General features: G+C 37.6%; 1 protein-coding gene across 3 annotated transcripts in view; it reads left to right on the top strand.

Annotated features, from left to right (window-relative positions):
• C1QTNF3 (C1q and TNF related 3) overlaps positions 1 to 12,349 on the top strand; it is a 278,698-nt gene that overhangs the window by 17,226 nt on the left and 249,123 nt on the right. For 2 of the 3 annotated variants that reach the window (XM_053448145.1, XM_053448147.1), the window contains exons 4-6: positions 2,610 to 2,739; positions 4,749 to 4,848; positions 7,211 to 7,522. In XM_053448145.1, coding sequence (XP_053304120.1) covers positions 2,610 to 2,739; positions 4,749 to 4,848; positions 7,211 to 7,370 — 390 coding nt within the window. In that variant the 3' untranslated portion in view covers positions 7,371 to 7,522. Of the gene's footprint in view, positions 1 to 2,609; positions 2,740 to 4,748; positions 4,849 to 7,210; positions 7,523 to 12,349 lie in introns of those variants that run through there. The other variant, XM_053448146.1, reaches the window with a different exon arrangement.

A 12,349-nucleotide genomic window follows, 5' to 3' on the forward strand; every position in this document is an offset into this window, starting at 1 on the left:
ATATATGCTCTGTATGTGCTGAGAGATACAGTTATAATATATATATACGTTCTGTATGTGCTGAGAGATTCAGTATTAATATATATATATGCTCTGTATGTGCTGAGAGATACAGTATTAATATATATACGTTCTGTATGTGCTGAGAGATTCAGTATTAAGTCACTTTCTCCAAAGCTTGTAAAACTAGTTCTTCTGGGAGATAAAATTTCTTCTGGGAGATGTAGAATGTGTTTAGTTATAATTTATTTACTACAAGCCCATGGTGAGCATATAACGCATTACCTTATCCCTGGGAACTATATGAACAGGACCCACAAGTGATCAGAACGTCACCAGGGGTGATACCTGCAGATATATATATCTTAATATAACTCGGCCCTCATTTTAGGACCCTTGGAAGATAAAATGAATTTTTCTCCCTATTGGGACGTACTTACTTTTCGCTACAACTCTCCCAGGAATACTAGCTCCTGGAAGCCTTTTTTTTCAGGAGAAGATAAATATGTTCTTGTGGATTTTCTTGCAATGACTCTATTTCATGAAATATTAAAATCATTTTTTTCTGCAAAACTTGTTTTGAGATTCTTGGACTCAAAAGGTTTGAGCATCAGTGGCCAAACGAACCCGATGAAGACTGTATTTAGCGAAAAGGTCATAATACAAAAAACTCTGATATTAGAATGTCATTTCTGTAGGGACGTTGAAAATAAATAACAGTTATTGGTATTTTACTTTCGGCACCCTGACATATTCCTGTATCTGAGAAGCAGCCGTGTGCACGATGGCCAGTTTCAAGTGTGATCCCGAGAGGCAGGCATTCAGTTTTCTTTTCGTATAACGGTGGTTTTAGATAATAATTTGCAAGGTCAGCAGAAGGTCGTATTCAAAACAGGTCTGGCAATTAGACAACACCTGCAAAACCCATAAGCCACGTATAATATGATCCAGTGCTGTCCTACAACCGTAATTAGGAATGTGTTACTGAAATAATTATTTAGTGGTCATTTTTTTTATGACCTTTGGTGTCTGCTTAATATTCAGCATGTTTCATCTAAATCCATCTTGGGGCAAATTTTACTGCTGGCTCGCCCTAATTACAAGTGAAAATGGTAATGTAAGAATAAAACCAGAAACCCACCTTTACTATTCTCCCATTCAGAACTCACTCGATACTCATCAGTAATGCAAATACTTATATTTTTCAACCGTAAGAAACTGCAGCAAAAAAGGGAATAAAGCAGAAGTTTTGGCAACATGCTTCCACCATAGCGTGACTCCTTTCCTCGTTCTACAATTGCTCCAAAGAAATGATGGACCCTAAATAATTCTCCCAGTTCTCCAGTTCTGTATTTTGTTTCTCATAACTTCTAAAGGTTATTTCTAGTACTTACATATCTCTTAAAGCTTCTCTACCCTAGGAATTTGGGGATTCTGTCACTTTAATAACTCATCATGCTGGCCTCACCTTTCTTACATCAAATGCTGAGATCCAGAATCTTGGGTGATGACGGCACTTGGTCCAATTCGTTTCAGCTGGGGGTAGTGCGCATTCATGAGCATGTAGCCATTATATGTAGCCATTATATGTAGCCATTATATGTAGCCATAATGTAGCCATTATATTATATTTCGCTTGTTATAAAATGAAACTGGTAGCTCCAATTGTTTCAATGTAATGACAGAGGGCCTTATTCAGTAGAATGGGATAACTTGACCGGTATGACTTAACCTAAGACTCATGCCCGCATTTCATCCATATATATATATGAGTTATTTGTGGGTTAATGAAAGTGCCCGTGATTCCCAACCCCCCCAAGCATAAAAAAATAAAGCAGCAGAAAATAAAATAAATAAATATAATAAATGGGGGTCCCCAGAACCTCCTAGCAACCAAAGGAAGCTACCGGGTGACACCTTCTTCTTTTAGCCCTTGAGTGGGGAGGGGTAGAATTCTAATGAATATTTTGGGTAGGTATGGAGCTCAAAATTATGCCATGCATTGTGCTGTGGGGTAAGGGGATTAAAGAATTAAATACACATGGTTTTAACCCCTCACCTCTCCCCTAGTTTAGAGGGTCATTGCTTATTTGTGTGAAAATCACTGTCTGACCTTTTAATACAATCCAGCATTGCCTTCAGGTGTTTAGCGTCGGCCCAGGAACAGGATCAGGCAAAAAAAATAAAAAAAAATTTTAAATTAATATCAAAAGCCAATTAAACATAATTGGTTCCAAAAAAGTCCTTTCCACACATGGATGACAGCAACTTCTAAAAAAAGGCTAAAAATATGCAAAGCGTCCAACAAACTCTTAAAAGTATATATATATATTATGAAAAATGTCTATTATGAATAGTTAAAAAAAATCCCCATGGTATGTTGAAAATATCCAAACTATATACAGAATTTTTTTGTGCTCTGCTTATTAATGTCTATTTTTTAGGCCCTTTAATGAAATGGTCCCTTTGGTGGCATTAAGGACATGTGAGCCACCCGCATAAATTATTTCTTCTTATTATTTTGTTATTGCAGAAAATGTCATTTATTAAATGAAATAATGCGCCACATATTAGATAGAATTGAAATAAATATGCATTTTGCCTTTTAGGTGGCTTTTATGGCATCCATGGCAACACATTTTAGCAACATAAACAGCGGGATCATTTTTAGCAGCGTGGAAACGAACGTTGGAAACTTTTTCGATGTAATGACTGGTAGATTTTCAGCCCCCGTAACAGGTGAGCACGAGTTATGGAAATGAATCTGATTCGGAGCCCAAGTATATCCGGTTTTACAAAATTGGTAATGGTAAAAATAAATATTGCTGTATATCTGAAGAAGAGACCTCTGAGATCTTAAAAAGCTTATGCGATTCTACGTCAATAAAAGCTGGCCCAGATTTCATTGGACAATTATTTATTGTAATGGATGTAATGGAAAAATAATTCTCCTTTTAGTACATTTGCGCTAAGGTGTGTTATTTTATTAATTCGAACATTGTAATTAATACCTGCTTTTTGTCACCAAAAATTACTTTTTGTTTTCATTTTTTTTTTTAATCAGAACGATTGTTGATTAATTACATTTGATTTTTCATTTGGTACATTGCAATGTTATTGAAACACGTTCTTCATTTTATGATGGTGGCACAATTTCTACATAGTATATATAGTGTGATACGTAGTATCTTATGTACAGCAAGATATAAGGGGGTTCTTATCAATTCCCTTTTTTTAAAATCATTTAGTTACTATATGGCACAGCCTTTAATGAAAGATTATTCGTATTTGGTTTATTAAAAGTTAAGTTGTGATAAATTATGACTCTATTCTGGTTTCCTTTTGGTGTATTTCCATATTAATACCTGCTATCAGCAATATGTTAATTCACAACGATCTAGTAGAATAGCAGCCCAAATGCGTGAACCATCATTGTTGTAGATGTCGTCCTCATATATAGGATTTCTTTGGGATCTATAGACTGTGAAAGGGTTAGGCTGGCAAAAAATCAGAGAGGGATGTTAAAACCATATAATGTTTTTGGGTTCTCCTTATTAATTCTCCCCTTTTATTTTTCTACTTTCACTTGGATATCCCACTCCCTTCGGCTACACATTTACTTTTAGATGATGGAGGTGGGTTGGTTGCCTTCTCCCCTTGAAGACCCCATGGGCTCTTTCTCTGAGTAGAACCATAAGATCTGGGCCTCCTGTCGGCCTTTTGGCTGGCATTGGAATAAGGGGTTGTACCTCATCTTAAAGATGGTGACCCAAGAAAGCGAAGACAGTGGACCTCAACTAAAATCCCCTCTAACGGTGGCATGCCGCAGTATCCTATAAAATGTACCTGTGCTAATTCTGTTGTTACATGGGGGGCACGATCTTACTGCCATCTCAAATTTTGTGGATAACCTTATCGCTAAGGACCAGTTGAGGTCCTGTCCTACTGCTTCCTACAAAGATTGGAATCTATATACATTTTTACAAAGAGGATAATGATAAATAAAGAAAAACAATCCATTAAATGAATTGACTAGCCTTAACTGGATGGTTTTCTGTTCTTGATTTAATTATGCTTTTATCCATCATTCAACAGTTCCTCATTAAAGTAGTTTTTTTTCTTGCAGTTCTCCGTTTGGCCACTAGGCACGTGACATTAATTAAATAACTGCATCCTTTCTCATCCATATTATTTGCTTTCTATAAAGCTCCTTTTAATGACCAAATACCCAACATTCTAGCGCATAGTATTCTGACATAATTGCAAGTACTAAACATATCTAGGGACTGGATTTTACCTCTGCATGCAAAAGACATTTAACATTTAAAAGCTTGTTGTTTTAACATCACTGAGGCTTTTTTTGTATGTGACACGTTGTTTCATAGTGCAATGCACATTAATTAGAAAAAAAAAAAGATTTTCTGATGAAAAGGCTATCAGTACAAAACAGAACAAAAATCCCTACAGACTAATTTAACTGTTAATTAATAGATAATAGATAATGTAATTTTCAAGTGATTATGAAATGGGAAGTTTAAATGGTGCTGTGTATATTTGATTGAGAAACAACCAAAACCTATTTATAAAAAAAAACAAATGTTATTAAAAAAAAACCCTAATTAAGATAATAAGATTAAATGGTAAAAGGCTTAAAAAATTAAAATAAAATACCCAATTTGATATACTCACTCCTTGTAACACTTTTACTTTTAACTAGTTTCTAAATGCTATTTTGTGTCTACTTACAGGTGTGTACTTTTTCACATTTAATATGCTGAAGCATGAAGAAGTTGAGGACGTGTACGTGTACCTTATGCATAACGGGAATACCATTGTCAGCATGTACAGGTAGACTATCATTTTGTGAAACGGTTATTTCCCTTTAATATTTATTATTTATTTTGTAGAATAATTCAGTAGTCATAAAATAACCATGTCACATTGCGGTCTCATAGCACTTGGAAGCAGAGACATATTCTTGTATGTTTTATTGCTTTATGTAAATGTATGATGATATAGGGGAAGCCGTTGGTCTGAACATTATTTTCTTATCTGTTTTTTCCATGGCTAGGTAATGAGGCATTATCAAAACTTGTGATAACCTGTGTAGCCTTCAGATCTACTGATGTCTATTTATGTTATTGATCAAGACATTCAGACAAAAGAATACTATGTTTTATTTACACTTATTAATATATATATATATCCAATTCCCTACTGTTTTCAATCACATATTGAGGCTTTTAGGGGGCAGGGCAGCTATGCAAAACAGGGAAGGAAGTAGGCAGGGTCAAATACCTCACCTCCCACGCGGAGCATAAAAAGCTGCCTCGGAAGTCCCATATTTGGAGGTCATGAGAAAAACCTTTATCGTTCCATGGAAAATCAATGCAATTGGCATTTTTATTTGTTATTTGTTTCTACTGTTATTAACTTTTATATAATTGTGAGAAAAAAATCCTAGAATAGATCAGCGGTTTAGCAGTATATCATTTAAAACATTTACCTAACGTGTAATGTATTACCTGTCAATAATGCATGCTGTGTGTCTTCATTAAATGCGCCAGCATCAACTTTATTACTTCGGGAAAAACATTGTTGCTTCTTTTGGGCGGTTGACCGCTTTTCACAGTTGAACTGTAAATGTACGTTTAGTTGAATATGAAATGTATCTGTAAACAAAATCCATGAAGTAATCTATTTGCAAAACCAATTTTTCCAAAATCAATGTTCCTTGTGAAATAGCAGTCGGCGTAACTGAGGCATGTCGGGACTTAGCATTAAGAGCAGTCATTCATAGCCACAGAGTGATTGGCAATTCTTGTAAGTGCAGGACATTTATTTAAAGGGAAGTTCCACCTAAAATTATGTTGGGAAAAACACATAAAATATATAATCTATATAATTTTGAAGATTGAATACCGGTATATGGCAAGGAATCCCATCCAAATTTGCAGATGACATTTTTATATTAAGCAAAGCTGCTGCTGACCACTAGTATTCACATAGTAACATCGTAACAAAACATTCTAATCCGTCCCTGTTTTGGCGGCTGGGGGTTTTCTACCCCTCTAGACCTGCTGTCCTAGGCATTGGCGGATACAGGGGGGCAATATCTGACAATTGCCCCACCTTAGATTGACGGAGGCATGCTCTGTGAGTAGGGATAAAGAGGTAAGTCCCGACACCTGGACTGACAACTTTATCCCTAACTTCCAAGAGGAGGCAGCGTCACAGGACGAGCTGCATCAAACGCAGGCTGTGGCTTTGCGGGGTAAGTGAGCTGCGTGTATGTGTGTCTGTTTGGGTATGTATGTTAGTGTGTCTGGGTATGTTAGTGGGTGTGTGGCAGCTTGGGTATATTAGTGTATTTCTGCCTGTGTATTTTAGTGTGTGTGTCTGTATGTTAGTGTCTGTCTGGGTATTTATGTTAGTGTCTGTTTGGGTATGTATGTAAGTGTGTCTGGGTATGTTAGTGTATGTGTCTGGGTATGTTAGTGGGTGTGTGGCTGCTTGGGTATGTTAGTGTATTTCTGCCTGTGTATTATAGTGTGTGTCTGTATGTTAGTGTCTGTCTGGGTATTTCTGTTAGTGTCTGTTTGGGTATGTATGTAAGTAAATGCATGTGTGTGTCTGGGTATATTACTTATATTATGTGTTATGTTAGTGTGTGTGTCTGTATGTCTGCCTGAGTATGAATGTATGTATGTGTGTCTGTGTATGTTAGTGATAGTGTGTCTGTATATGAATATGCGCCTTTGGGTGAACATCTGTGTTTGGGTATGTTTGTGAATGTATGTGGGGGTATTTTAGTGTGTGAACATATGTGGTATGTGTCTGGGTATGTTTGTGTGTGAACATGTGTCTTTGGGTATGTTAGTATATGTGTGAGTGGTTGTGTTAATTTTAGCCTCCGGATATGTTAGTGTCAAGTGTCCGGGTGTGTTAGTCCTCAGTGTCTGAAGGTTTGTGTTAGTGCTGAGTGTCTAGTTGTGTTGGTATGAGTATCTGGGTGCGTGCGTTAGTGCAAGTGTCTGAGTACGTGTGAGTGCCCCCCCCCAGGTCAGGCTCTGGATCTGCCCTTGGCCCTAGGCCTACTGGACCTAGGTCCATGCACTATTCACAGATGGTCGGTGTTACAGTGCTTGCAGTTTATGGAGATGTTCTGCGTTTTTTTCTTTAACCCTGTATATATTCTTTAATATTCTAGCTATGAATCCAAAGGGAAGCAGGACACTTCAGGAAACAGCGCCGTCCTAAAACTGTCTAAAGAAGATGAAGTTTGGCTTCGAATGGGAACCGGCGCTTTACACGGGGACCATCAGCGATACTGCACCTTTTGTGGATTCCTCCTTTTTGAGACTAAATGAAAACAGTTGGTTCTATGATAACATTCAGAATGCGTGATTCTGTCTTTTTTTAGAAAAAGTAGCCGAAGGTTCTACAGTTGAATATTGTGCTCTCTGGCATGTATGTATGGAAATAAGTCCTGGAGAATAAAATTGAAAGTTATGGATATTCACACGTAATAAGAGTTATCATGATGATCATGCTCATGCTTAATGGTGCCTATAATGTATGCAGCAGGGCTATTCGATGACATTTTCCAGGAAATATAAAAAAAAAAAGGCAAAACGCATGCTTGATGACCTTTAATCTACATGAAACCCACAGAAACCATCAATATACTTTCATATCAATCGCTGCTTAGAATTCTATTCATAGTCACGGGCAGGTTGGAGGGCATGTAAATGGGTAGACCTGTTGACGTGGAGCCTGTGGCCATGATCTCACTTAAAAGAACCGGGTAAAACGATCTCAACTTAATGAAAAAAAAACGAGAAGATGTTAAGAATACATTTATTTCCTAACCTGCGTTTCTAAAATCGGCGCAGGGTTTAAGGGATTAGAAACAGGGTATGAGAATTTGGCGTCAGGTACAGGCGCGTGATGGACATTACTTAGCAGGGGCAAGGCTGCAGGGTTTACTCACTAAGCCACAACTTGTAGGTAAGTTGTTATGAGGCCCGTTTCAGTTTACTGATTCACGTATGCATTATGTGGTCCCAAAGTGGTCCTTTCTGCCAGGAGAAAACATGGGGGGGGGCTTGTAACAGGATATATAACCAGCAGCCTACAGCTTAGTGAATAAACCCTAATGTAAACGTATTTTGGTGCCAAGCATTGTCCTCGGCTTTTATGTTGGTCTTCCTTGCTGGACGGCAACATCCTTTCCCAATCAATTCAATGTAGAAACACGACACGCTAGGCTTAGTTCAATCACCTTTTTTAAGTCTAGATATAGATAACATGCAAAATCAGACTCAATAGCAAGCGGTGCAAATCCCAGGACACAAATCCGAAACAATTGCTAGGCGAGAATAGCTCATAATCACAGCACAGTGCGCGCAGATTCCCCTCCTAAATCACTGCATGTCTAATAACATCAAAGGAAAACATGTAATTGACGTTAATGCTGGTCGTTGCTACAGCAGAAGCTCATTACAGCCAACATGGCACATGTTTGTCTACCTTTGTGTCAAATTAATATCTGGTTCCTTTTTCAGCTTATATCTACTACCAACCATTATTGCTTAAAAAATAATTACATTTGTATCAGATATAGAGGTAAAAGTGAAATATGTTTCAATCAGAAGCTATTCATATGAAAGTGACTGCGAATGTGGTAATAAATCTATGTAGCTTCTAATATAGAATATTAAATTAGGGATCCCATTTCCACATAAGGGGCCCCAATTTCTATGGGACTTAAGCTATCTAAGGTTGTCTAGTACAGTATTCCTCAACATGTAGTATGAAGACTTACTGCGGTGACTCTGATCAGTGCTTTAAAACGGTTGAATTCCAAAAGTGCGTTTAATAAGAAACAATAAAGGGAATCAACATGATAAAACCGGAGAATATGTTTAAAAGAAGAAAAGCTACCACAACATCGTCGTAAATGAGAGGGGTCAAGGTTTAAAAGTAATATCAGAAAATATCAGGAACGGTAAAGAGGTTTAAGCATGCGTAAGATTTTTCCTACATATAGGATAAGGCCAGGGACTAAGGAAAGTACTTAGAAATCGGGTAGACTGAATGAGCCAAATGGCGCATTCTATGCTTCTATGTAATATGAAGAAAGGCTATGTACTTGGGTATTTGGCCGGACAAAATACATCTCAGGGTCTTTAATAAAAAAACAGGATGGGAAACAATGATGAAGTGGAAGAACCCTACAGTTAATGTATGTTGGGTCACTGCAGCAGATAAAGGGTGAATACAGACAAATTAACTGGTAATAGATTTCTCAGAACGGGAAACACAATCTATTTTTTTTTTTATTAAGAAGCAATTTAGAAAAGCTTTCTAAATTTACTGTGACGTCAAAATCAGTAAAGAGGCAGCATGTCAGCCGTCAAGGATTGAGATGATTTGATTATTCACTTTTATTTGAGATACAAACATGACATATCCACACGGAGCGTTAACAGTTAATGCTGCTGGGTAAGGATAAAAAAAAATAAAAAAAAAGATATATATATTTTTTTAAGATCGATATTTAATTCAGCCATTTATAGAGCACTGGATCCGTGTTAGCGTTAAATAAATATAGTGTTAAAGGGATAGTGTCGATTTTATACATAAAGATTTTCATAGTCAGTTTTGACAATTAGTTTTGTTTTCAGTTTAAAGGGGAGGAATTGCTTGGGGAATAAAGATATTTATTTCAAGGTATTTTCTAAATATTTATTTGTAGCAGAAGAATTCATTTTGATAACATTCCATTTTAAAGTGTTGATATTTTAAAATATCAGGTTGAGCCTGGATCATGGTATGGTGAATCAATGTGAATATATCAGAGGCTGCCATAATCTACTTTGAGAACATGTAGAAACATGATGTAAACGTGAGGCACTGTTAGATCGCACGATGTAAAACGAGGACTGCCTATGCTATATTACAACAAACAAAATACTTTCCACACAGTTTCTCTATTACGGAATCATTTTTTTACATCGTTAATACAAAAATCTGCTGATACGACGCCCCCTCTTCTCAAATACCACCAATATGTCTGCAATATGAGCACTAAATGTCTATGTAAAGAACTCCTCATGGCTTCTCAGCTGTATATGAAGGGTTCTAGAGTGCCGTTCCATCCCAAAGACCCAGAGATGGAAGAGTTGGAGACATTTTAGCCCGAACTTTCTCATATGTAGGCCAAGGTAGGCACTGAGTAAAGTTTACATGGCAAAATATACCTAGAGCCCTCTCATCAATGCGTTGGCCATACATTCTTCAATATTAAATCTTTTGTTCTCTATATTTGTAGTATTAGTGCAACGGGGACTACAACGAGGGGTTCTGAAGTTGCCCGAGGGGAATATTTAGGCAGAGCCACTCAGCTAAGGCTACGTTTTCCTACCCTATCCCTCAAGATCACCAACTGTATGAAGCATCTCCTTCATCCGCCGCACAGATATTTAAAAAAAACCTTCGGCCAATTACTAAAAAACTTTTTAAATATATAGAAATCACTGTTAAGAGAAACCAAGAGTCCAGTGGAATGTACAAGAAAGAAAAAAAGTATTAGCAACCTCCAACATTGAGCAAGGGAAGCTGATATGTTAGATCCCCATGGCTAGGGTTTATTTGACTTTGTATTTGTAGAATGCTTCAGTAGAACCAATACAAAGTCCGTTGAAACTCACCTGAGGCTAAGATCACGTACCTTTAGTACAATGAATTTCAGAACGTGCCGTAGAATTTGGCAGAAGTGCTGAGGGTTTCTTGTTAAAGATAATTATTGATGGATTTTTAACATTCAGGATTTGTTGCATTAAGGATAACATGGCAGCAAAAAAAATAAAAAAATAAAATATATATATTTTATAATCCTTTTTTCCAAATTTCTGACACGTAATGCAGTGTAGATAACACAACAGGGTAATCAAAAAAGAAACAGCATGGATCCTCAGTGTTCTTTGAAAGTGGAAACAAGTTAATATAAAAGTGAAGAAAAAAAGGGGTAGATGAGAGGTCTGGAGCAAGCCTTACATGACATGAAGCTAAGGTAGATTATATGCCTGTAGGACACAGAGTCAAATTTAAGAGCAAAGACTGATTTGTTCATGTAATGTTTGGAAGTAACTTGAGATTTTGTTCAAAACTTTGTGTTTTAGGTGGAAACTGGTGTTACAGTATTGTAAAAGTAACAATCAGGCCTGATTCAACGACCCATCTGAACCTGAAATGGATTTTTACTGTATGTCTAAGGGCAGCAGTTATGAAATTAAAGGGCACTCCAGCCATAGGGGATAATAGGGATATGATAGGTGCATGGTCCCTTTATTTGTTGAGTCCATTTTGAAAGCGCTCGAGGAGATTTAAAAAAATCTCCCTTAATGCATTTGCCCCTTTCCCGCAACTAATTGCCCTGCAGGAGTTGCATTTGGCCTACACATGATATACTCACAACCAGTCAACTCCAGTGTTGGCTCTGCTGAACACTGCTTAGAGGGATCTGTTTAGACCTTATTGCGAGCACATCCCTGCGAGCAATTGGCTGGTTATGCTGTCAATCGCTGACAAGACATACCTCCATTGATTTCATTGGAAATACTTTACCGATAATGATGTACCATGGGGGGTGCCTCTCATCAGGGTGGTGCCACACTGGCACTCAGGAGCGGGCTGCACCCAGGCCAGTCCAAAATTGCTCACAAATGGCGTCTGACCAGCTGTTTAGTCGGTTGGCCACAAAGATGGCACTGTTAGGCTGTTTGGGGACAAATAGGACACTCTTAAGCTGTTTGGGCACCAAGATAACACTGGATGTATGGCACAAATTGTGTGTGAATGTACAGTAACAGTGGTTGCTGTTACACACATCATGCTAACATCATGGACTGACCACGTGCTAATTCAACCAATTTGAGCATCTGTGATAGTTCTAGTATAGTTGACGTGGATGACTGATCTTGGTGAAAATGGTTGAACTTATTTTAATTAAAAAAATGATCTCTTAAAACATGTGAAATGGTGCACAAACCAACAAAGTAGGTACTCGGTATGCACGCTTAATATATAGAGAGGAAGAGGTGGCGCTCAATGAGGAAAAGGTGGAGCCTAAAGAGCAGAGGTAGGACCAAAAGAAGAAGGGGTGGAGTTTATAGTGGAAGAGGTGTGGCCTGGTCAGGAAGTGGTGGGGCAAATTAAGATTAGTGGGTGCGTGGGTTTAGCCCATCTGGTCTGCCTCTTTTTTTCCTGCTGTAAAAACTCAAACCTTAATCAGTCGTTGGTCTCGTCTTCCAGGCAGCCATATGCCTGTCCAATGCATATTTAA

This window comes from Spea bombifrons, chromosome 1, assembly GCF_027358695.1.
Source record: "Spea bombifrons isolate aSpeBom1 chromosome 1, aSpeBom1.2.pri, whole genome shotgun sequence".
Classification (NCBI taxonomy): domain Eukaryota; kingdom Metazoa; phylum Chordata; class Amphibia; order Anura; family Pelobatidae; genus Spea; species Spea bombifrons.